General features: G+C 34.9%; 1 protein-coding gene across 1 annotated transcript in view; it reads left to right on the top strand.

The window, feature by feature from the left end:
• The window catches only part of LRP1B (LDL receptor related protein 1B), a 1,899,171-nt gene that overhangs the window by 941,613 nt on the left and 930,309 nt on the right, over positions 1–27,249 (top strand). The window contains exon 7 of the mRNA XM_024243817.3: positions 9,375–9,537. Coding sequence (XP_024099585.3) covers positions 9,375–9,537 — 163 coding nt within the window. The remainder of the gene's footprint in view (positions 1–9,374; positions 9,538–27,249) is intronic.

Here is a 27,249-nt window from a genome sequence, read left to right as displayed (position 1 = left end):
TAAAATATTCATAATATACAAGAACAGAAATGTGAATAGAAACAAATCTGCATTTGGAATTTTTCTGATTTTCTGTGATGTCTTCAAAATTTCTGCCATCATTCTTGGCTCCTACACCAAAGCTAGAAGACAACTTAAATGTATCCCATTAAATATGATTACATATTTAATATTGACTAAAGAAAGGTGGTGAGTTTCTGTCACATAACTTCACTACTGCTTTGATACTCTTTGAAGTTACCATATTTCCCTCCTGGAAATTGCGGTATGTTCCTAACTGGTCACTTGTTTTCAGACTTTTCCTATTTATCCATACAGCAACCAGAATGATCTTTTTCAAATACTGAATAGACATCTCCTTGCCTTGATTCAAATAGTCCTGGTGACCTTCCATGAAACACTGCAGATGAAACAAGTGTTTATATCATATATGTTCTTTTTTGAAAGTCTACTCTAAGTACAGTCAAAAATGCTTTTGAATGTATTAACCCAAAAATATAAAAGAGAAGAGACAAATTATGTTAGACAATTTCGGACAATAAGGAGCAGATAATTAAATAAGATTTCATATTTTCCTGCTTTAAGTGAGTGTAAGTAAAAATCTAAGATAAGAGCCCCAGCAAGACTAAACATTTAGAGACTTCAGGCACCAATGAAGGTGGGGTTTTTCCAGTAAGGCTGAGAATAAGAGGATTAGCTTAGAGCCTGTTTTGAAAATAGCTAGGCCTCTAGGTTCCCTAATACAACCCCAACAGACAGGCAATTTCTTAACCACTACTGTATTAGTCTGATCTCACCCTGCTAATAAAGATATACCTGAGACTGGATAATTTATGAAGTAAAGAGGTTTAATTGACTCAAAGTTTCACATAGCTGGGAAGGCCTCACAATCATTGCAGAAGGCAAATGAGGATCAAAATCATGTCCTACATGGTGGCAGGCAAGAGGCTTGTGCAGGGGAACTCCCATTTATAAATCCATCGGATCTCATGAGACTTATTCTCTATCACAAGAACAGTTCAAGGTGAGATACCTCGCACTGTAAGGTGGGGTGGGGATACAGCCAAGCCACGTCAACTATTTTGGCAGAAAACAGGGAATTTAATTTCAGAAGCAGTGAGTCTCAGGACTAATAAAAGGAAGCCCCCAAACCATGGCTAAGGAGTAAACCGTTGCAGTTTGGAACAGGAAGATGGTAGTCAACAGGAATGATGTCAAAATTAAACAACAGCAGCAATAAAAAACTGGATAGAATACTGATTTTCCATTTGGGGAGGAGTTTAGTAGTTCTTTTGTAGAATTATGCAATAATAAATTCTAACAAAGAAAAAGAAAAGCTGAAACACAAGGCAATTAACTCTAACTCTAAAAATAACCCAAAACTTGTTCAAGGAAAGAAGAGTAGTAATACTAAACTACTTTCTCACCTATCAACAAAAATGTATATAGTTGTAATTATATAAACACTGAATATTAATTTAACTGAAAATTAGATTGTGGGAGGATGAGGGGAGAGAAAGTGTGAATATATATGTGTGTATGCATGCATGCGTGTGGAGGGGTGTAAAGAATGAATTTCTAGTCTTATATAGCAGAAAGTCGTTAAGTTATATATAAGCTTTAAATTTTAAAAATACTAATAGAAACATCTTATAGAGAATTATGAAAGTAATGCAATTGACCTAGCCAAAACGATTGGAAGAGAATAGAGAGGAGTGGAGTGGACACTGCTATTTTTTATCATAAGCCTTGATGGAGTGTTTGACTTTTTAAATCATACACATTTACCGTATGACAGAAATAAAAATCACATTGACAACAAAGTAATTCCTTGGTTTTACAATCCAAAATCCATCCCTGACCATAGTTTACGTATCCCTGCCTAACTTTGCTACCTCATATTTTCTCATTCATTCTTATTTTTGCTACAAAATAGCCCCTTTACCCCCGCTTCTCATTTTCAGAAAATGCCAAGCTCATTTCTGCTTGGTAGGTCTTACTGCCCAAATTCCACATGGCTAGCATCTTCTTGTCAGAGCTCAGTTCAAATATCATCCTTCTCAGGATGGCTTCCCTAAATAGCCACTCTCTGCCATTTTTCTGTTTTATTTTCTTCATAACACTAGTCCTATCTGATGCTGCCCTTCTTGAGAATGGGACAATGTAAGGGATCCAGGCCTTGGCTGTGCCCCAATGCACAGAATGACACTTTGATAAAATAGAGCAGACATTTTCAAGAAAGCGTGACTTCAAATTTCTCAGGGTTCATTTATGAGCACTTATGGATTATCCTCTGTGTTTTCAGCATTAGAGCTGCACAATGGATAATTGCAGTAATCCAAAACAGTTATTGGTGTAGGCAGTCTTGTTTAAAGGTTGGTCAGAAAATGATAGCCAAGTGCTGGGAAGCCAACAAAATTCATCTTTAAAAGTTGCAGGGATTTGACTACTCCCTTATCTTTTGCTGCATAACAGATTATGCTAAGGCTTGCTGACTTTAAAAACAGCAAAGATTATTGTCTTATCATTTCTATGGTTCAGAAATTCAGGAGTGGCTTAGTGAGGTGGTTCTGTTATAGAGACTCTCATGAGGTTGCAATCAAGATGTTAGCCAGGACTGCAGGCATCTGGCATCTTAACCGGAGCTAAAAGACTGGCTTCCAGGCTCGCTCTTGTGGCTGCTGGCAGGAAGCCTCAGTTCCTTGCAATACAGACCACATAGGGCTGCTTGAGTGCCCTCATAGCATGGCAGGTGGCTTCCACCAGAGTGAGTGATCCAAAGAAAGAGAGAGAACCGGATAGAATTTACAATGCCTTTTATGATGAAATCATACTCCATCATCCCTTCCACATTCTGTTCAGTAGAAGAACAAAGAACCGCCCACCTTCAGGAGGAGAATGAAGCTTCATCTCTTAAAAGGAGGAGTATCAAAGAATTTGTAGGCATATTTTTAAATTATCACAACTACTGCATATCTTATTAGTTTATTGCTTTAGTACTATAATATTCTCTAGTACATGCATATCACAAGCAGTCACAAAGATATAAATTAAAGGGCAGTCTTTTTGTTCCCTCTGGGAGATAACTAATATTTTTGAAAAATCTACTGGATGTCACTATCCTGGATTTTTAATATTTGTTTTCTGATTTAATCGCCTCACCATTTTGGAATCTTGGTATTTTGTTTATTTAATATAAGGACAATTACTCTTATTGATGTTAGTAACCTTTTCAAAAAACATGTTTAATTAGAGGGCTAGGCTGAACCAAATGATATACAGTGTTTTCTTTGCTGTGGTGTCATCACACCTAGTGGCCCTTGGTCCAATATGGTTGCAGATAGGTTTGGTTGAATACACAAAATGCTTTGTAAATTTTAAAAATTAGTTTATAACATTGAAAAATTGAGAGATTTCAACGGAAATGTGGAAATCATGTTTGGAAGTTCTTTGAAGCAACAAAGCATCTCTAGATCAAAACAAGTGCTGAAGTTGAGGCTGCCTTTTTTAGGTAGGTGTATACTTTCTGGCCATCATCTAGATTTGCCACAGTCCTGATTAATAAATTTAGCCTATTTATGTTCTCATTCTGATCCTTGTAGACATTTAAATTTGCCCTTTCTGGTTGGTAGAAAATCAATATAGAAAATAAAGAAGAAATCAAGTACTGACAATTGCCAGTGTATAATTTTCAAAAAGTTAAAAACATGACTTATGTAAATATATAGAGAGTATATGTCAAGCAGTCATTTAGCTCATTAACAAGAGAACCAGCAGGATGGCAAAACTGTTTCAAAGTAGAATGGAAGAGGTTGAAATATTTACAGTCGATGAAAGAAAAAGTACTGATATAAGATTGCAAAATTACAGATAAAACTAGTCAATATTGTACTGGACAATAAAAGTGTAAACTTTGCAGTTATCTTTTCTACCTGATGGAAATCGTTTGTATCTCTATTGGAGAAAAAGTATTTTTAATGCATCAATCTAAACATGGATTTAAACAAATTAAATCCATGGAGAAGGAGACCTAAGCAATATTTGCTTGAAATTATAAGTCAAACAAAGGTATATTCCCCAGGAGAATGAACTAATCCTTGGATGGCCTTGTTAGACAATGGTTCAGAATGACATAAAAAAGACACACAACAATTCCTTTTATTTTTTTTTTATTTTTTTTGAGCAAGATTTGACTTTCTCAATTTTGTGAGTTTTTTTTCCTAACTTTCATTTTAGGTTCGGGGTACAAGGGCAAGTTTGTTACGTAGGTAAACTTGTGTTATGGGGGTTTGTTGTACAGATTATTTCATCGCCCGGTACCCAAAAGTTGTCTTTTCTACTCCTCTCCCTCCTCCCACCCTCCACCCTCAAGTAGACCCCAGTGTCTATTGTTCCCTTCTTTGTGTTCATGAGTTCTCATCATTTAGCTCCTACTAACACATGAGAAAATGCAGTATTTTGATTTCTGTTTCTGTCTTAGTTTGCTAATAACCTCCAGCTCCATTCATATTCCTGCAAACAACATAATCTCATTCCTTTTTATTGCTGCATAGTATTCCATGGTATGTATATGCACTATGTTTTCTTTATCCAATCAGTCATTGATGAGCATTTAGGTTGATTCCATGTCTTTGCTATTGTGAATAGTGCTTATAGTGTTGTGTTAAACATTCATGTGCTTGTGTCTTTATCATAGAATGATTTATATTCCTCTGGGTATATACACAGTAATGGGATTGCTGGGTTAAATGGCAGTTCTGCTTTTAGCTCTTCGAGGAATTGCCATACTGCTTTCTACAACGGTTGAACTAATTTACAATCCCATCAATAATGTGTAAGTGTTCCCTTTTCTCTGCAACCTTGCCAGCGTCTGTTATTTTTTGACTTTAAAATGTTTCAGTTCTACATTCACTGATTCTGGTAATTCATTACTTGCCTCATAATATAACAAAAAAAGATGTATCATTTTATAGCCAATTATGAGTTCTCACCATAACTATTCATTTTTTAATCTCTTTTCTGAATGTTTCATTCTCATTAATTATTACTTGGTGCAAATTTAAGTTTTTAAACCTAACAACAAGTTTTAAAAACATAGTTGCTTGTATTTATATACTACAATTTTCAAAATATTTTTATTCTTTTTTTCTTCTACTTTTGCCAATGTTGATATTTAGAGTTATCTATATTTCAGAAGGTGAGTGGTCAGTACTTGCAGATGATATTGATATAGAGCAGAAAATTTCTCAGTAACTTTTGACAATTAAGGAATTTTCAGTAATCAAAATAAGAGCCACTTCAAAGGAAAAATGAGAGCAAAATTCAGGTGACTTTTGGTTGAAAAAAAGAAAAAGTAGCAACTAAAAAATTATAGTAAGAAGAAAATATTTAAAATTTTGTTCCAGTAACAGTAAAGCAATAAGGTACTTACATTTTGAGATATTTTAGTAATGTCATAAAATGATTATGGTTATTTTCATTCATCTCCTATGAACTTTGTTATATTTCAGCAAAATTAAGGTAAAATACTCAATACTTTAGGAAATTCACTTCGCTCCTAAAGTGTTCAAATAATTTTCTGATTTCTGAAGACAGGTATATAATTTAGACTTTTAAAAATTCTAGTTTCTAGGCTGGTTGAAAAAAGCTTCCTGTAATTTGGAAAACCTTTAAATGCTTATTAAATTTGGTCACATTTATCCATTCACCCATCTAATGTATTTATTTATTGGCTTACTTGCTTGAACTCTTTGTCTAATTGCCTCAACTCTCTAATTCTAATACAAATTAAATTAAAAGCAGACACTTCAACTATAAAATGAGAAACAAAGCCAATTCCCCATAGTTACTAAGTGTTTGGCTTATTATTAAGTTCTGTAGTGAGATCTCAATGCTTCAAAGTTGCATGATTGGTAACAGTATCTATTGTTTCAGTGACAGAAAATCTTTCTGAAATGATAAAGTGTTGAGAGAAGGTATGAATGCTGTCAAACAGCTCTTTTGTCTGAAATTACAGTTGTATAGACTAAAGCGACTGCATGCCCAGCTTGAGGGATGGGTCATTGAATGGACTCTGGCACATACTTTATCTGAACCCAAGGTATTTGAAATGACATTTGAAACAGTGAGTTCTGAGCTCTAGCTGATATAATAATACAAAAAGACTCAAAAACAAAGCAAACCATACATTCCAGATTTCTCAAGACAGATAAATAATTCACACTTTTAAGGTCCTGGTTAATGGACTGGTTGAAAAAAAGCTTATTTTTGTTTGGGAAACATTTAAATATTTATGATTTTATAAAGACTGTATAATTTAGGAATAAAACTAGTATCAATAGCCTGAAAATCTCTATCCAATTAATTGCAGTATCTTCTTTCTGCTTATCCTTGTAGGAGATGATAGACATTCCCACAAAGTTTCTGCCTTCTCTACCTTGTTTTGACAATATGCCCTTACAAATGGTAATGCTGACACATATGTCCATGTTAGTCTTACTATTAAGAGAACATCAATAGAAGCAGCATGTTACTGAGGAAGTATTTTGAGGCATAGAGTAGGAGGAAAGTTTGGGCTCAGATTGCAGAAGGAAACTCTTTTAGGGGAGGAAAAAATACAATTTTTACCTGTTTTAAGTTCTCCAGCTGGGACCATGCCAATTAGACTAACAAAAGATTAACAAGAGAAAAATATACACATTTATTTAATATAAATTTTATGTGACACAGAAGCATTCGTAAGGAAATGAAGACCCAAAGAGATGGTTGAGCCTGTGTATTTTCATACTAGGTATGATGAAGAGTAGAAAGTTACGGAGAGACCATGATAGGGCATGGTTAAGAGCTAAGAATAGTAAATGGGGCATTTAGCATCACCTGTTCTGATTTCTCTGTTTCCCACCATCTTTGGAAATAAGGATGTTTCTTTCCTCTGGAGGTAGGGAGGTCACCTCTCACATGAAGATCTTATGACCTACTCCAGGGGAGAAGGGGAAGGTTAGAGAGTTTTTGCAGTATCCGCTGTTTCTATGACCTCCTTCAGAGGAAAGGGAAAAGTTAGGGAGCCCTTCTTGCACCTGCTATTTCTCAAATTCCTTCAATATGCCAAAGTGCCATATTTTGGAGTAGACTGTTCATAACCTTGTCACTCTGTTTAGTCAGTGAATCATAGATGCATTCTAAGTTCAAGCAAGGAAGTATCAAAGTGTAATTTTCAAAAGTTAAAAATGTGACTATAATAAAAATCTAGAATGAACATAGATCAGAAAATTACTTATGGCATTATTGAGGGAAACAGACCAGTAATGCTGGTCTAATCTCATTAGAGGAATTGGATATTTATAGGCATTTTAATGAAAACTAATATTTAAATGAGATTCATAAGTTAGGCATATAAATGTTTAATATAGGGCAATAAAATCATAACCTTTGAGTTTATCATTTTTATCAGAGAAGTATTTACAAATTAACATGCAATTTCAGTGTATGGCTGATCAAAAAATATTCAAGTCAAAGACGGATACACTCTTCTAAAGCTGCAGTATCGAGAATAGCATAGGGGCAAAAAGAACTTTGCTTCTACCCTGTGACGATTCTATAATTTCAGTCTCTGGAATAAACTTGACAGCAGACATATTAAGAGGAGAAAAGGTATGCCAATTTATTACATGCGTACTCACTGGGGTTCCACAGAGTATACGACTCCAAAAAAGACCAGATGGCTGAAGATAGTATAGTATCCTGAGCTAGAGAAAACAATAAAGGCATGGGTTTGAGGTGGTGACAGGTTATGGGAGGTTGAGGGGAGGAAATGCATGGAGAACAAAGGCTGTCTTGATATGCAGATTCTGTCAGGCAGCAGTCCTCAGCAAAAGACGTGGTGTGTTGACCTTCAGCCTCTTTTCTTCTGACTTAATCTTTCTGGTCTGATGATATTATAGGTAGTGGGTTTATTATAGATGCTTTCTTTCTTTCTTTTCTTCCTTTTCTTTCTTTGTTCCTTTTCTTTCTTTCTTCCTTTTCTTTCTTTCTTCTGAAGGAACTTCGCTTTGTCAGATAAAGGAACTTCAGAGAAAACCCATCCCTGCATTGGTTGTTCCTCAGGTGCTTTGCAGTCTGAAGTCCAAAGCAGCATATATTTTGGGATACCTTTTTCTAAGCCCCAACAGTAACCACTAGCTACCTATGTCATTTAAATTTAAATTCCAATTAAATAAAATTAGATATGATAAAAATTCAATTTTCCAGTCATAGTGGCCACATGTTAAATTTGGCTAGTGGTTACTTTATTGGACAGCATAAATATGGAATATTTTTATTGTTGACCTAAAAGGAAGAAGCTGAGGCCAAATTAATCTAAGTAGAGAGTTTATTTGGACCAAGCTTGAGGATTGCAACCCAGTAGTACAGATGCAATTCGCTCTGAATGTATACTCCTATTAGCAGCAGTTACCAGTAGGTTTTTAAAGGGAAAGAAGAGGCCATTCCTAACTTGTTTACTAAGAACGTACATTAACATAAGTTATTGATTGGCTATACATTGTCCTTTGTAACACAAGTTCCAGGAACATGAAGATAATGAGTGAGACAGCTAGTCAGAACTGAAATGTCTTTAAACAGCTGCCCCTGGGCTCGGGTGTGGAAGGTATAGCTGAAGTCCCACACTCAAGTCTCTCTGAGCCTGATTAATTTTTCATACCTCACATAGCTCAGACTGCTCTCAGCTATTTTTCTTTTCTCACCATCACTGTAGAAAGTGCTGTTGGGCAGCACTCTTCTAGAGAATTAATTAATCAGTCCTTGAGCAAGCCTTTTTTACAATTCCTAAGTATGCCATTGAAAGAAACTATCACCCCTCCATTTGCTTTATTTCCAAGTTTTGGATATTTTTTCAAACAAAGGAATCTTATAGATCTCCTTTTCTATCTTCTCCACCCTTTCTTTTTAATAAAAGGGAATCTGAAAACAAGGATTTGCCTTACACTTAGAAAAGGTATTTATTCCTCACTTCTACATAGTTTAGCTGTGCTATTGAATCAGTTCTATTCATTCCATCAAATGAACTATTTTGGACAAATGCAAAAAGTAAGAGATTACATTCTAAATACCTATATTTTAAAACATGGAAACTCTTTATCCATGTATCTAGGTCATCTTCAGTCTTCAGATAGCAAGAAGAAAGACACCAAGATAATTATTTTACATAATTATTAAGTCACATTTTGGCATAGCAAGAGACTTTGCAGTTTCTTTTCGTAAAAATGTCTATACTTTTGAAATGTCCTCTATGATGGTTTGGAAACACTTGTGTTATTTTTGGATCATGATGCTAGGTTGCACCTGTGAATCAGTAATTTTGTGTATGTGTTTTTCAGATGTGCAACAAATGGCGATTGACTGGCTCACCCGAAATCTCTATTTTGTGGACCATGTCAGTGACCGGATCTTTGTTTGTAATTACAACGGTTCTGTATGTGTCACCCTGATTGATCTGGAGCTTCACAATCCTAAAGCAATAGCAGTAGATCCAATAGCAGGGTAAGAAATTCTTTATAGTGTTGGGTCTAAAAAAGTTTGCATTTAAAAAGAAAAGATTGAAGTATGACAAGTGTTGTTGTGGAAAATAAGACTACAGACTCAAACTTTTAAAAAATGTTGATTTTTAACAACTGTGTTGCAGGAAGGAAAAAAGACTATAACTCACCAGGCAGAAGCTGGTGAGTTATTTGCATATGAATATTGCAGGTCTAATGCAAGACACAAATAACCTTCCATCTTCCCTTCCACCTTCCCAAGAATTGCACCGGGGTCATCAGAGAAAAGCCTCAGCGTATTTTTAGGTTAAAGAGAGGAAACTTTTTAATGCTTAACAGCGGACTTTTTAGTTAGCAAACCTCCAGAATGCTACTTGAAGGATGTACTGTTGACATACTTATATCCAGCATAACATTTAGGATTTACAAAAGGGGCACAACACATGTTTACCCAGGTACTAGTGAAACATTAAGAATATCTTTGTTCAGACTCTTTACGTTCGGTGACTGTTGATATGTAAACCCAAATAATACTATGGTGTTAGTCAATTCCTCATCAGAATTCATCTTCTTTTTTTTTTTTTTTAACTTCCCAATTTTGCAAGCTACTTTATTGGTTGAATAGAGACCTTCTGACATTCTTTAGCTAATAGGCTCATTAATCTTTTTACCATATTTCATAATTTATAAAAATATGGTCATAAAATGTTTAAATTCCCATCATCTTTGCTCATATGATTAGAAAATCAATACAGGAATTATGCTTTTATTTTACAAACTTGGTGGTATTATTAGAGGGCCAGGAGGAAAACTTAGTTCTTTCAGCAGTCACTATTGGGCAAGGATACTTCCAAATTAACCACATAGCGTACCACCTTATTTGAAGGAGCTGTTATTTTTTAAGGTGTAAATTGTAGCAAAGATTTGAAAACTGAAATTCTATCCTTGTTATTGTTTTAATCATCCTCAGGCAGTTCAGGCTGAAATGTCTGATGGAACATATCCTAAACTACCATAAGCCTCCATTCAATAAATGGGAAAATATTTACTGAAGAAACAGCTGTCATCCATATGTGGACTTTTGTCACTCTTTACTTAAAGTCTGATTGAATATTAAGATGCATCATCACAATGGTTCTGATTTTGACAAGAACAGCTTGCACGTAAGAACTTTGCTGGGAAGGCTGTGTAATATAATTCTTGAATGTAGCTCTATTTGTATTTGCAGCAGATGGTTACTTGACTCAATCTGAGTTCAGTGATACTTCAGAAGACATTAGGAAAAGAAGTCGTATTTAAACTGATTTGTTTGGGTTGTTGGATAAGGGTAGTAAGAAAGAATTGGAAATTTACAAATGCACTAACAACATTCTTTTGGCATCCTGTTGAGAAATATATTGCTTGCATGTTTTTCCCTGGATGTGATAACTGAATTTCAAATTAGCCTTTAGACAGCCTTGTCTGTCAAATGTTAACAGGTGAAACTATAAAACTATTGTGTTTTTCCCCTTTTTCTACTACTCTTATCCTTCCCCATTCTTAAAAACAAAGATCCAGAGACCCTTTTCAAATAAAACTGCCAATCTGAAATACATGGGAACACCATCTCTCTTTCTGAACAACAATATATTTTATGTTCTCAGGTTTCCTATTTCTCCCTGTCATTATGTGAAAGAACCATATTTTATCATTTTTGTCACAGGAATTAAGAGTAGAAAACCTGCACATCATTTGCTCTTATTCTCTGCTGGATTCCTTCAGGCCTCGTAACTGTTTAAATGTAATTTTGTCATGTATCATTTATCAGAATAGGTTCTTTGGAATTTTTGTTTGAGTTAGTTCTGTCTCTATAGCACAGTTTTTTAATCATGAATCATAGATATCAGAGAAGGAATAAGCTCAGCTCTTTTATAAATACAGGCCTGGTTGCCACAGAACACTTTCAAATACATTCTATTTTTCTCTTAATATCAGAAATTTGGTTAGGATTGATGTGATTCTATCTAAGAATGGAACAGATTTTTCCTTTAACTTCTACATTTGGGCCTGCTCTAGAATAATTTGAATAGTTTTTTTAGTTAGAAAAACTGCACATGACCTACTAAAGGGGAAATGTTCTGCCCCTAAAATTCCTCTTAGGTTTTCCTAATTTTACAGGATGATATGTCTTTGGCCTTGACTATTATAACTTCTGTTTGGAAAATATCAGAATGTATTAATAATCTGACCTAACTCCTAGAGCTTGACCGTCATAGGTTTTAAAATGGAGAAAAATTTCCCTTATGGCCCAAAAGGCTGCCTGGAGAAAGTACCTGTTACTTAAGCATACTGTTTTCTTTTTGGAGACAGAGTCTCATTCTATCGCCCAAGCTGGAATACAGTGGCGAGATCTCCTCTCACTGCAACCTCTGCCTCCAGGGTTCAAGCGATTCTCCTGCCTCAGCCTCCTGAGTAGCTGGGATGACAGGTGCCTACCACCATGCCTGGCTAATTTTTGTATTTTTAGTAGAGATGGGGTTTCACCATGTTGGCCAGGCTGGTCACAAACTCCTGACCTCAAGTGATCCTCCCACCTCGGCCTCCCAAAGTACTGGGATTACAGGTGTGAGCCTCCGCACCTGGCACTTAGGCATATTTGCAACTTCATTTTTCTCAACCTCCGATTCTTTCGTTGCTAAGGACTACTGAAGAAATACAATTTTTTGGTTCTTGTTTTTTTTTTGTTTGTTTGTTTTTCAGTTCTCCATGGTTTAAATACAGATTACTAACTTTCTCTGGACTCTCATTATGCCTTGAGCCAAGCTCCAGTTCCAATCTTCCAAGAAGAGATTTTTAAGTCAAACTTGTTTTTAATTTTAGATTTTTATATGTGAACATTGACTCATTAATTCAAACTATTTCCCAGAGTTGCTTCTAGAGATTTTCTTCTTCCTTTCAAAAATTTTTAGCAACATTTCCTTTCAATAGTTCGTTGGAGAACTTTCCAAAATTATTTCTCTATAGTCATTAGAGTTGGCAGGTAGCATAGAGATCATATATTCCAACCAACATCAAAAACAGCATTTCTGTCAGATGGTTATTAGGTCTCTGCTTCTTTAATGGTTAAGAACTTGATGCTGGAGTCAGTCTTACTGAGATCTAATCCTGGCTCCACCAGTTACTAGCTGTGTGACTTTGGATATTTCTTCTGCCTTTGTTTTCTTGTCATAAAAATGTGAATTATGATAGTGCTGCCCTGCAGGGCTGTTGAAAGGATTAAATAAGGTCAAATACATAAAGAACCTTAACAGTTTCTGAGTTGTGGAATATGTGAAGTTTCTTCTTCATTTCACCTCAATGATAATTACTAATATTTTCAACACTTGTGATACCATTATGAATAGAATAATGAGACCAATATACTACCCCATCAAAGATGATCTTTTTCTTTTCAACCTCATTCTCTTTCTACTACAAATCCTTCTAAAAAGGTCTATTTCATACAGATTAAATCTGTTATATAATAAAGTGTTGAGAAAAAGAGGAGAGAAAATAAGAAAAAAAAATGAAGTGTAGCCTAGGAAGAAATAAAGATGAAGGGTATATAAGGTGTAGGAGGAGAAAAGTATAGAGTACCTTTGAGTATGGCTAAGTGGACGTGGAGGGGGATCTTTTTTCTTACCCATCGCTGCGCTCTGGCTGAGGCACCTGTAATAGAAGACATATTGATAAGAGAACAGCATACAAAGGTACTTATAAGTTTGACGTGACATAGGAGCTATTAGAAATGAACATTTGAAGTAATGGAAAACTGTTTTTTTTTTAATGTAACATTTGATGAAGTGGATAGCTGTGGAGAAGCACGATTGGAAAAAAAAAAAAGGGGTATAATCTAATGATAATCAACTGGGGGAAACGTAGTGAGGCCTGTGTGTTCAATTTCTTCTCTGTGTCCCCATGTTTTCAGAGATATGGAAGCTCATTTCCTCCGGGTATAGAGTGGGCACCTCTCACATGAGGTTCTTATGATCTACTTCAGAGAAAGGTCAGATGATTTTATTGATGGCCTGCATCAGGGGAGAAGGGACATCTGCTTCTGCTGTTTTCTCAACTGCCAAGGTGCCAGATTTTGGGTTAGCATGTCCTTTGAGGACACCATAAGGCAAGATGTAACAGAGGAACAGCCTTATTCTAACAATTGCTGTTATGCAAGATATATTTGGATTACTTTCAAGGTCTTTCAAAAGACAAGAGTAAAGAATAAAATTCTGTTGTAGTTATTGTTGTCTGTGGAACTGCATTTTTGAACGTGACACTGCTTCAATATTAAACTATTTAGTATTGAGGTCTAATGAGGATTGTAACTGAGGTCAGGGGTGGAGCTAGTCTACAATTTTGTTCCTAAGCTGTGGCCCTCAGTTTTCTATTAAAGTAAAATCATCACACTATACTTGAGACAGAGTGCATTTCATTATGAGTGTGAACTTGTTGCAAAAGTATTCAACAAGAGGAGATAATTAATTCTAGGTGTGATAATTATTAGAATATTAGAGTAAAAGTAAATAGATATTTTAGTCAAGGTACCAAAGTTGGAATTAAAATTTTGAGAAAATATATTTTGGGGAACTTGGGGTACCATTGATAAAACCCAAGTTCAAAAGAATTATGTGATTTGGCTAAATTGAGGGAGGGGGAAGTTCTCCTATGTTAAGTAAAATAACAGAAATTGAATATTTTCCTAGGACAACGTATACCCTTTTTCTGTGTAGGATGAATCTTTTGACTTGCAGACAGTGAATAGCAGAGTGATTTGTAGGATTTATTTGTGAAACCATCACCTCGTGCCAATAATAAAGGAGAAGTGTGTTGTCTTTGTTGTGTACAAGAGCAGGCCATCTGCCAGGAGAGAGGAGAGTGAAGCTCATCTCAAGTTAAATTCACACAAGAATGATTGACAGTATTGGATAGTTTAAAAAACCCTTTCCCATCCTTACTGTTGAATCCTTACTGTTGAAGCTAATAATGACTGAGAAATTAAAGATTGAATCAAAGTTAACAGGTATCAGGGAGCAGGACTGACTAATGAAATTCTAATCTGGGTTGTTATGTGAAGTTGGGAAGATAGCAAATGAAGCGGGTTTGCCTACACACGTAAGAGGTTTTGTAACAAGATCTTTGGAGCAGTTAGCAGACTTTCTACTTCTGTTAGGTGGCTCCCTGAGCAGGCACAGGTTCCAAGCTGAAACTGTCACTAAGTAATGCACTTGCAGTAGGACATAAGTGAAAATGTTACAGACGTTTGGCTATCAAATGCCTCAGACTATATTTGGACAAATTAAATACAGAGATTGCTCCCCCACCCCCAACCACTATGTATCACTTTGAGGACTGAGATGGTTCTAAAGCTGTAATGGGTTTGAACATCATAAAACATTTAAACATATGACCCTTTGTACTTTTTTCTCCCCATAAATACATCCATCTTGGAAGGCAGTGTCCTCATCTGTGATTCATGACTGCCTTAAACTTTTAAAAATCTTATTTACATTTTGACAGGTTGCAAATTGTGAGTCCTAGCTTTTTAAGGATAAACAGCCCCCTACACATACCTACAACCAGCTCCCCCAGTAACAAAAGTCGATTTCCTAACTTCTTAACTACTTCCAACCAGCAATGTGACTTAGCTATCCACAATCAGATGCACATCCCCATTGTTCAAGGAAACATATCTTTCTATAAACTTAGTTTCCCTCCAAATTTTCTTGTGTATTTCTTTTCTTTAGGAGGAAAATCAGAAAAATGAAGACATTCCAATAGCTCCAATAATCATTCTCCTGAGTTATGTATTGAAATGTTGCAGCTTCTCTCCCAGGTATCTGGGACTTAGTTTCTTTGGAAAAAAAAAACTAATAAACAAAATGAGTTGGTAAAAGTATATTTTGGTTTATTAGTGTATATTTGAAACAACCTAGGTTCTCACACAGAAGCAGTACTCAGGTTAGCTGACCTCAGCATTCACCTGTAGGATGGGAGGTATCAAGGGGTTATCTGCCCACTTTTAATCAGTGGGTATTGATGCAACATAATGACAAAATCCCTATGCTTATAAATTTGTATTAATTATTCTAAAACCTACCAATGCTTTTTTATCTATAGCCCACAGATTCAGTGGGTGGTATTATGTAACATTTTGTTTCTTTCATCTGTCTAGATCCTATTAAATATCTAAATATTTTTTATGTATCCCAATTCCTTATTTGACCCTCCTACTATCTTTTTTTGGATGAGTAACACTTCTGGTGGTAGTTAAGTTCATGGAGAATTAACTATGCAGCAGCTATCTGCCTATCTTAGACCAATTTACTAAGAGCTCCAAGAAAGTAATCCCTTGTCACTTCCCAAATTCAAGTTCCTTTCAGGATTTGCTGATGTGAATAGGCAAGATCACATGGGTGTGAAAGTATGTGTTTCCTGGTCTGCACTAATTTTGACTGAACTTAGCGGTTCAAAGGCTCATTCAAAGGTATAAATTCATGTTAGCTGTTTTATATAGGACTCACATTCTTCTCATTAATTAAATTTTTTTTAAGGTTCAACTTCTTTCCAAATTCTTCTCTGGACCTTTCTTCAAGTGGCAGTTCATGCATAGTATTACCTTTGGTTAGTGTCTCTTTTAGTTATAAATTATATTTCTATTACAATGTGTTTAGCCTGGGAATACAACAGGGGAACTTGGAGTGGTTTATATGCAGTGAATACTTCAGTGGAAATGGAAGGCAAATTGATTTGACTCTTACTGCGCTCTTTGACTCATATTATTCATAAAGTCAACACAATGCAAAAACATTCCACATTTCTACTTGCTCCCTTTGCCATTTTTTTGTTTCTTTCTTCTTTACTCTATAAATTTTCAAAGGCTGTTAAACCTCTCTCTCAATTACTGAGTGCACAACTCTATTTCTAGTATTCAATGTCTTTCCCGTCTTCTAGTCACTACCTATAAGGATTTCTTCTCTGAATTACCACTGGTTAACGCTGTCCACTCAAATAGGTAAAGTAACAGAAAGATAACCACATATCATTTAAGTGATGAAATAATTTATCACCTTACTTAAAAATCTAGATTGAGGACAGTGAATACTTTAGTGGAAATGGAAGGCAAATTGATTTGACTCTCACTGCGCTCTTTGACTCATATTATTCATAAAGTCAACACAATGCAAAAACATTCCACATTTCTACTTGCTCTCTTTGCCATTATTTTCCTCTCTTTTTTTACTCTATAAATTTTCAAAGTCTGTTAAACCTCTCTCTCAATTACTGAGTGCACAACTCTATTTCTAGTATTCAATGTCCTTCTCATCTTCTAGTCACTACCTATAAGGATTTCTTCTCTGAATTAACACTGGTTAACGCTGTCCACTCAAATAGGTAAAGTAACAGAAAAACAACTACATATCGTTTGGTTACTTTGGTAGATTAACAATATCATTAAGGACCTGGGTTCCTTTTTTTCTATTTCTTTGCTCTGTAATGTGATCTTTAGTGTATTCTTTTCAGGCTAATTCCTCTATGGTCATAAGATATCTATTGAAGTTCCAGGGATCCTGTGTGGAAACATGATATTCAGTTGAAAAACAGTACTGTTTCTTAAGTGTACAAGAGCTCCCAAATCAGGCATTCTCTCATGTCTTCTTGGTCAGAACTGGAGTACATGCCCACCTAAATAAGACAACCACATGGAATTAGACAATTTTTACCATTAACAAATGAAAAACAGAGGGACATGAGCATGAAGATGGGGCCAGGCTAATGTGAAGAAAGAAAAATCAGTTATGGACTAACAACATCTATTGCCACCACGGTCCCATGGCAGTCCTTTTTTATCTGCTACTCCTTATCTTTTATTTGTTCTTCCTAGGCAGTGAAGGGTCTCTTTTCACTTAGATAAGCCTGTTCAAAATGTGAACAAATATTATTTGTTCCAAATCTCATTCCCTCTTCTAAGAAATCTCCTCCATTTCCTTTTAGCCAAGGTTGTTTAAACTTATTCTGAGGAATATTTTTCTTATTTCTTTTCAAGACAAATGACAGAGTTTTTGTTTTGTTTTTGTTTTTTTCTTTTTTTTTGGTAACATTTTATAAAATACTGATAAGAGGCTGGGGTGGGAGCATTCTGGATAACACACTCATATCCCTGTTTTTATTTGTAAAGACATAGTTTAGGAAACTGATAGCAGGTTTTATTCTGTCATATTCTCCAGCACTTTTGGAAGCTATATGAACATTTCCAAACCACTTGGGTAATATTCAGTAAGTTATTGTTTCACTTATAAAATGAGTCTCAAGTGACCTTGAAAGATTTCTTACTTTCTGCCGGAGAATAGCTTACATATTTGAAGTGTTTGTGCCAATAGCATAAAAGAATAATTTTATATTTTCAAGTAGTTTAAAATTATTTCTAGTTTTTTTTTATGGAGTTCTATGAAAACAAGCAGATATGAGCCATTAGTCCTGTTTTTGAAAGGACTGTACATGGACAACATTCTTGTATCACTCAGGAGTGATCAGGGCATCAAGGGTAAATAAATGAACTCTTGGAGTTATGCAAGAAATACTAAATATTACAATGAAAAGATACGGTTATTCTAGTTTACAAAGAATCCACAACATTCCAAACAACAAACAAAATACTAAGCAGTGATTTATTCAAAATTCTGAGTTAAATAATGGATCAGGCACAAAATGTTATTTTCAAAAACTGGAAGAATCTTGGTTTGTAAACACCACAAAGAACAAAAATTAAAAACAATAAAAATACTTGACATTGTTCTGCTTATACATTACCACTCTCTAATATATAACATAAATTTGAGATTTTACTGTAGGCTATATAATCACATTCAACCAAAAAAAAAGGAAAAACCAACATTCAGCTTTTGTGTTGCTGTGATTCATTCTGCTTGACTGCTGAGCCTTGCAGGATATTGAACCAAAATTGATATTTTTCCCTTGAGCCCCAGACGCTTAGTGGTTTGACTTGCAAGAATTTGGCCTGACTTTACGGTTAAGGGGATGTTTTCTGATGTAAGTTGGTTTCTTCTCCAGATGATGATGATGTGGTGGTGGTGGTGGTGGTGGTGGTTGTTTTGTCATAGAAAAGGAAAAGGCAAATGTTAAAGGTATTTGGTCTTCTTTTGATTTTAGTGATATAATTGTCTTTGTAAGAATGGAGGTAAAAATTGTGCAGAGGTAAACCCATTAACTACAGATAAAATGTACCCCAGTGGAATGTTAAAATAATGCAGTGCCTTTTGGCAAAAACAAAAGTATTTTTGCCATTGCGATCGATCTTCATAATGATTGAATATAGCCATGGTAATGTCATCCACAACCAAACTAGGAAATCTTTATACTTCCTAAATCTGGCTTAGTGAGGAATAAAATGAGATTAAAAAGAAACATACAAAGAAAATATTCCTGCCTTCTGAAAGTTTTCAAACTAGTTAACCATATGTTAACTATATAACATAGTATAATATAGTATATTTTAGAATACTTTGGACACTAACATGAATCTCATCTTTAACTGGCTTAAGAGATAAGTAAATTTGTCTCACATAGCAGGAAGAACAGAGAAGAGCAAACTTAATTGCAGTCAAGATTAATTGAGTTGGTGCTTCAATGACATCATCAGAGAGCCACATTTTTTTTCTATTTTTCTGTTCTATCCTCAGCTACATCCTAATTATCTTACCCAACTTTATGACCCTGTTAATTCATGGGCATAAGATTGCTACCCACACCAAGTGAAGACAATTGTTTCCTTATTGACATGCAGGAGGAACAAGTGAGAAACCTAGCCCCACAATATAGACTATTAATCTATATCACTCAAGTCTGAAAGAGCCAAATAAGTTTGCTTTGTCATCCCTAGAGCACTGATAGTTGCTGAGGGAATGCCATGTGTGGCATGGGTTGGATTAATCAGAGTTCACCCCACAATCTGGAGGTGGGTTCCATTTCTCTTAAGTCATGTGTGCTTTTGTTGTGGAGGGAAATGATGGCTATCTGAGCATAGTCAAGTTTATGTTAGGAAAAATAGTTGGAAAAAGCAAAACTAAGATGGTTTATGTGAGGATGGAAGAGAGGTGTATGGAATTAATGTCATGAAAATATTTGCTGTGGGATGTGCACTGCATGAGTACAAAATTACATTCTTCCTAATGGATATTTTGAGGTTTTTTATCAAAGCCCTGCAAATACTAGATAAGAATGGTAATGGCAGTGATGATGATGACAACAAAGATGGCAGTGACAACTACATCAATAATATCAGTGAAGGTGATGCTTACCTCAACAAAGCAGTAATTGAAGCTATGGATATAAAGTGTGTGGGTTTCTTTTTTTTTAATTTTAAAGCATACTAAATTTAAAGAGAAATCTCTAATTTTTTCCAGAGGGAATAATACTTTAGGAATCATTAGTCACATCCCAATAAATAAGACATAGGCTTGGATAATTGGAAATAAGGGAAATTTTAGTTAGAAAATAGAACTATTGGATGAAAGGTCTGCCTTCTTTAGATCCTCTTCCTTTTTGGATCTATGTATGTTTCTATTATTCAAAGGTAAGTACTCACATAGGATAAGCAGCATAATAGATAAATTCCAGGTTGCTTAGTAGAGAAAATCTATTTCAAGTCATTCCTGGTTTTATAATGTCTATTTTTCCACAGACTTATATATATATATATATATATATATATATATCAGATTCTATTTATCAGCCAATTTAATATTGCATGATTTAAAGGATGATTTTGTGTATTTTATTAAAATTAATTACATTAAGATAAAAATAGTGAATAAGCTATTGATAGTGAATATCAACAGCTCATAAAACTTGTTCAGTAATCTGTGGGATTAAAGGCTAAAGTATGATTGTGATTAAAACCAAATTCTCTTTTTTCCCAAATGAAATAACAATATTCATTTTAGCCAGTAAGATTATGAGTAAATGTAAAGGATCACAGTTCCTTGCCTCAGATACCTGTAATTAATAGCATTTTTCATAATGTATCTGAGCTGCAGCATTTTCCAGAAAGTGGTCTTATTAAAGGTTTAAAATGGGAAGAACATTGCATTATGTCTTTGTCATAAGGAATATTCTGAGGGTTCATGTTGTAGAAGTACACACAGGCCAGCTGAGACCGTGTTATAATGCAATACTTCATGGAGCATCCTGGCCTGCCTCCTGCCCTGGATGAACTGATGGTGAATACTTCCCATGAAGTGCATGGGAAGCTCATCTGTGCTATGTGAAATATTTCATGATAAAGGTTATTTCATTGAGCATCTTCTCATATGTGATATCGAGTACCCTAGAACATCTTTTCACCCTACCATCATTTATCTAAACACGAAGTGTTTTGTGTTTGGAGAAGTAGAGTCAATGAACTAGTTTTGCATTACCTATCTTTTTTCTTTTCACTTTGTGCTGCATCAGAATGTGAATTTATAGTTCTGATTGGGTCCATTTTCTTTAAGAGACAGCCAGAGAAAAAGGAGGAGAATAATCTGAAGAGTGGTGTTACTGACTGTTTAATTTAAACCAATCATTGTCCAGAGAATTTCTTCCACATTGATCCATGCAATCTTCACAGTGTTTCTTGTGAGGTATGGAGAAGTATCATTCCCTTTTAAAGATGAGGCTTGGAGAGGTGCAATTACCTACCCACGGTAAAAAAGCGAGTAAATGTTTCAGTCAGGATTCAGACTCAAGCCATGTCACTCCACAGCCTACATTCTTACGCTGCTATACCACAGCCACGATGAGTCTGGGTGAAGCTGGGAGGTTTTATGATGAGATAGTTGGAAGTTTTGTAGTATCCCAGCATTCATCCAGAAGACTGCATATCAGCCTGTGGTAAATGGCACTTGACAATATGCAAAGTGAGAATTTTATAACTTAACATGAGACAGCTCTAAGTTTGTATCAGCTCCATGAAGATGAATAGAAATGACACATAGAATTTGGTGCTGAAAAATTTAAAGGAAGAAAATATATGACATTTTGAGACAGGGAAAACTACAAAGAAAGTAAAAAATTAGCAGTTACCAGGGACTGGGGTGGGGAAGAGGGAAGGGGATGAATAGGTGGAGTACTGAGAATTTTTAGGGCACTGAAACTATTCTCTGTGATACTGCAATGATGTGTACATGTCCTATGCATTTATCAAAACCCACAGAACTATACAACACAAAGAGTGAAACAATGTAATCTATGGACTTTAGTTAACAATAATGCATCAACATTGGTTCAATAATTGTAACAAGTGTTAATACACTAAGGCAAGATTTTAATGATAGGAGAAACTGCCAGTGAGGAAGACAGGAGGTATATGGGAATTCCCTATATCATCTACTCAGCTTCCCATAAACATAAAACTACTGTAAAAAATAAAGCCTACTAGTTTTATTTATTTTTTTAAGGAAAGGAAAAAAGAAACTGAGTGAGCGCACGACTATAATTGTGGATCAATCAGGAAACAGATGACTAATTTCAGAATAAAAATATCTTTTCTGCTTTATATTGACATCCAGAAATTCCACATTCTCACTCAGTTACAATCCAATTTCACAAATACATTTATTCTGTACTCTCTGTGTAATCATTGAGCTATGAATTCTAGGTGAGCCTGTTTCTTTCTTGCCTCAGCCACTTCCTAAATAGAAAATGCAACACCTTTAGAAAGTAATCTTAACTCTTTAAGGCCACAGGGATATAATTCAAGAGTGTTTGAGTGGTTTCCCTGAATGCATCCCTTAAAAGGATAGAAGAAAGAAGTCTCCCCATGCATTTCTTACCATTGTTGTAATGAAGGGTCTCTATTTTCCCATGCCTAGTCAGCCCTTGTTAATAAATTGGCATTTGAGAGGCATATTCACTCTCAATTTTAAATACAAAACAGCTTCTAATGGCTAAGTAAAAGGAAGTGGGTAAATATTGCCATTTCTTTCAGAGTGAAAAGTAGATCTATTTGCCTGCACTTTTTCTCACTACTGAAGTCACAGTGTAAGAAGGAAATAGTTTTAGAAAGTACCAATAGCCCCATAACCGTGCTTTCTCCACACAGCTAAAGCTCAGTGTGAGACCTTGCTGGCAACAAGACCAGAATGAGAGAAATCAAACAACGAGGGGATTATTAGAGAAAGTAGAGCCATGAGGGAGCCACGTTTTAGCCAAAAGTAAGGACTAGCTGACTCTCTCACACAATACAAAATGCCTCTTCAGTTTTCATTTCTAGGACTGGTGGCTTGGTTGCCCCAAAAAAGGGCAGGTTTCTATTAAAAAAAAGTGACTTATGTGAGTTTGTTATCATATCTATCATTTCCTATCACTTCAGAATCATTGGGTTAACTTAGTCCTCATGCCTTTTTATAAGAACATAGGAGATTTTCAGAAGCACAATTATGGAAGAGAAGATCTAACCCCACACCATGAAATTGCATTGCTATATACAATTTGGCAGCTATGAGAGGATGTAGACATATTTACAAACTGCATATTGGTACTTTATAATTAAGAATTTTCATAATTGATAAAAATCCTCATGAATATGCTATCAATAACATCATGAGCTAAAGTAGCAACAGATTAATTCTATTTTTTTTTTTTTTTTTTTTTGGTTAAGATGGGGGAGGTGCAGTGGAGAGAGCCGTATCTTTTTCTGTGTATACCTGTTGTCAAATCTTGTCTCCATTTCTGTGTTTAAATCTTACTGACATTGGGCTGGTTGCTTCCAGTTGTCCATTATGATACATTAAGTGATGAAGTCTCAAACTTTTGTTTAATTCTATCGCTATTGCCCTCATAATTTCTAGAAAATCTCATGTCACTTTATCGTGCAGTGCAGGATCCGTGACAGTGTGATTCTCCTCACTTCAATTACTTGTACCTATCATGGAAATCATGGAAAACATTCTGATATAAGCCATTGGTGGAATTTTGGGACACCTCTAGCAATTTTACATTAGGGGGATAACACAAAATTACAAAACTTGATGCTAATTGGAAGAAGTTTTTTCTTATTCCTTACTTACATATGTCCCATTTCTTATTTATTTATTTATTTATTTATTTATTTTTGAGACAGAGCCTTGCTCTGTCACCCAGGCTGGAGTGCAATATGATCTTGGCTCACTGCAACCTTCACCTCCCAGGTTCAAGTGATTGTCCTACCTCACCCTCCCGAGTAGCTGGGACTATAGGGGCCCACCACTATACCCAGCTAATTGCTGTATTTTCGTGAAGATGGGGTTTCACCATGTTGGTCAGGCTGGTGTCAAACTCCTGACCTCAGGTGATCCACCCACGTTGGCCTCCCAAAATGCTGGGATTACAGGCCTGAGCCACCACGCCTGGCCAGTCCCATCTCTTCTAACCGACTTTGCTCTTAGGAATAAATGTTTATGACAAAAAAAACCCTTGAGTACCACATTTGTCCTTATTGCTTGCATTTACTCCATCTGCTGTGTTCTTTTGTAAACTCTTTGCTTGTATTATTGATCTAATCTTCACAAAAGCCTATGAGATAGGTATTTATTGTACCCATTTTACAGAACAGGAAACTGAAGTGGGGAAAGGTAAAGTACTTGCTACATGTCACACATTTCACCAAGTAAATGAGGTCAGGGTTTGAACCCAGAAAACCTCTCTCTAGGGTTCCTGATTAGAATTATAGATTTCTGGACAGGAGCAATTTAATTTAATTAAAATAAAAATATACAAATATAAGTTGCTATTTTGGAGCAAAACATCCTTGAAATTATTACTGTTATTGTAATTATTTTTCTTTCATGGTCTTTTCTCTTGACAGACTGAATTGCAAAATTTTCTCTCAGTTTGTGGTTCAGGATTTTAAATTTCAGTAGTGACTGAGTGTGATTATTTAATAGTTTACTGTCTTGCACAGTGCACTCTACTGCTCTAAGTAACAGACTCATTTTCTCCCAAAACCTAGTTATAATAGACACCACTGCTTCACTTTCAGGCAGATGGAAAACAATCTTGTTTTAATGCACGTCATTTACAATACATACAGACTATCAGAAAACTTATGGTAAAATAGGATGCTGAATCAGACATTTATTTTTAATGGCAATTGCTGAAACATAGACTAGCCCACCCAGATGAAAATATGCCATATCACTTGACTTTATAGATAAAATGTGCTGAAGTAGTCTTTGTCATTTTCCGTTTGAGATTTCTGTTTTAGTCTTCTTAATATACCCTGATTCCCATCGCTTCTCTTTTAGCAACTTGTTTGTTGTCTGAAAACTATTATACTGTACTTTCCGTTTTAATAGGTACATCTTTGTTTTTATTTCTATTTGTCGAGAATCATCTGGCACAGAGTAGTTGTATCAAAGTTATAAGCATGTACTCCAAATCCAGCAGACCTAGATTTGAATCCCGGCATAACCACTTATTGACTACATTGTAAATATATATTAATCACCAAAAACCACAGTTTTCTCACTTCATAATAGTTCTATCAATGATTACTGTGAAAAATCAAATGAATTAAAGCTTCTGAAATGATTATAATTTTATTATAAGTACTATTAATTTTAGTTCTCGAATATGAGACAGCAAATAAACTATGATGAAAATCCCTGACATAGATTTTTAAAAAGTTAAGGTGAATTAACACCTAGATGATTATATCATATATATTATAATCACCTGTAAGTCACCTTTATGATATATATCACCTATATGATTATATATTGGTCATATATAGATAGTACCTGTTAGGTTAGTTGATGACTATCTTATATTAATTAATAAGTACTTTAATACCACTCCTGATAAGAAGAAATGAAGAACTTTTGTTATTATTTATTATGTACAATTAATGAATATTTTCTCAATTCCTCTTTGGGTTAATCTATATAGACACGATTATTGGAAAATATAATGGGAACTATATTTGTATAAAATTAAAAATGTTAATTGCCACTTCAGCAATATACTAAATTAGAATGATACAAAGAAGATTCTTCTGGCTCCTGCATAAAGATGATATTTGTGAGGCATTCCATACATTAAGTATTTTTATTAAAATTGCATTTTATGTGTGTTTGAGGGTGCAATGATAAAACAAGTGTGGTAAAGAGTGGTAAAATGATACTAAACAAGGATTTTGAATGAGAGATTTATGGGAGCTTTTTGTATTATTGTAACTTGTATTTAAGACTGTAATAAAAGTTTAAAAGTTAATCAACTGTTAGAAAATAAAAAAGTAAAAAATAAGTAGCAATCAGTTTCCTAAGTTAACGTGTTTTAACTAGATTTCAGTGTGTACCTACAGAATTAGTGTTTCTGAAGTATAGAGGTTTCATGTTCTATGAATATATTATGTTATAATATTTGAATTTGCTAATACTCTGCACTGTTAGAAAAAATGTATTTCAGAAAAACTAAACATTTTTCTAAAATTGTTTTCCAGTTGTTAAATCAAAAGAGTTTGAGACATCTTATACAAATTATTAAAAAAATGTTATTTATCCTTTACTCTGTTGCAACCAGTAAATATTTTCATACATGAATACAGCTGCACATACAAATTATGACAATGCTCTGTGAATATAAACAATATGTTATTGTCAAGAATGACAGAGTGGAGAAGGGGAAGTGGGGATGGTTAATGGGTATAAAAATAAAGTTTAATAGACTGCATAGGATCTAGTATTTGATAGCACACCAGGGTGATTACAGTCAACAATGACTTATTGTATATTTTAATATAACTAAAAGAGTGTAAATGGAACGTTTGTAACATAAAGAAATGATAATGCTTGCAGTGATGGATACCCCATTTACCCTGATATGATTGTTATGCATTATATGCCTATATCAAAATATCTCATGTACCCCATTAAATATACACACCTATTATGCTTCTGTAAATATTAAAATGTAAAAAAAAAAAAAAAAAAAAAAGAATGACAGAGAAGATGTTAGTCAGAAAAAGCCTCACTGAGAAGAGGACATTTAAGATGTTATCTAAAGGAAAAGTCAATAAAACGATGGGAAGGAAAGTGAGAACGTAGATAGAGAGCAGGAGAAGCATGGAGAGGGAGCAAGTCTGTCACCTTAAGGAAAGAGAGGGCATATCTGAGAAGCTGGAAGAACATTGGTATGGTTGGGTTAAACAGAGGAGTGATTCAGGTAGATTTACAATCTAGAAAGATAGAAAGGGGTGTTATGGTAAAATAGAGTGTACGTGGGGTAAGGAAGCAAAAGTAGGAATGGAAATGGGAGATTAGTGGGGAGCCTCTTTCAATAGTGTAGGATGGGTAGAGGTTGCTTGCACTAGGGTAGTACCTGTGTAAATGGAAGGAACATCATAAGGAGCTTGTGAACATAAAAGGTATAGAAGAGATTTACTTTATTGGAAATAGCTATGGCTTAAGACTTGAACTGGAAACATTCTAATAGCTACAATAGCACGTTTCACATTTAAGAAAATATTGCAACCTTGTTATAGCTAGCATTGAGTTAACCAGGATTTCCAACTAAAATAATTTGATATTTTTAATTGAGTATGAATTTAATCATATGTATTCATATACTAAAAATTACACAGAACTTTTCATTGTTGTTTTCCCATATGCTATTGTTATTCTGATTTCCTTAATGGTTCAATTATACTTTAACTGATTAGTAA

The sequence above is a fragment of the Pongo abelii genome, chromosome 11 (genome assembly GCF_028885655.2).
Source record: "Pongo abelii isolate AG06213 chromosome 11, NHGRI_mPonAbe1-v2.0_pri, whole genome shotgun sequence".
In the NCBI taxonomy this organism is placed as follows: domain Eukaryota; kingdom Metazoa; phylum Chordata; class Mammalia; order Primates; family Hominidae; genus Pongo; species Pongo abelii.
Note: the sequence above shows the minus strand (reverse complement) of the source record. Positions and strands in the feature narration are given on the sequence as shown.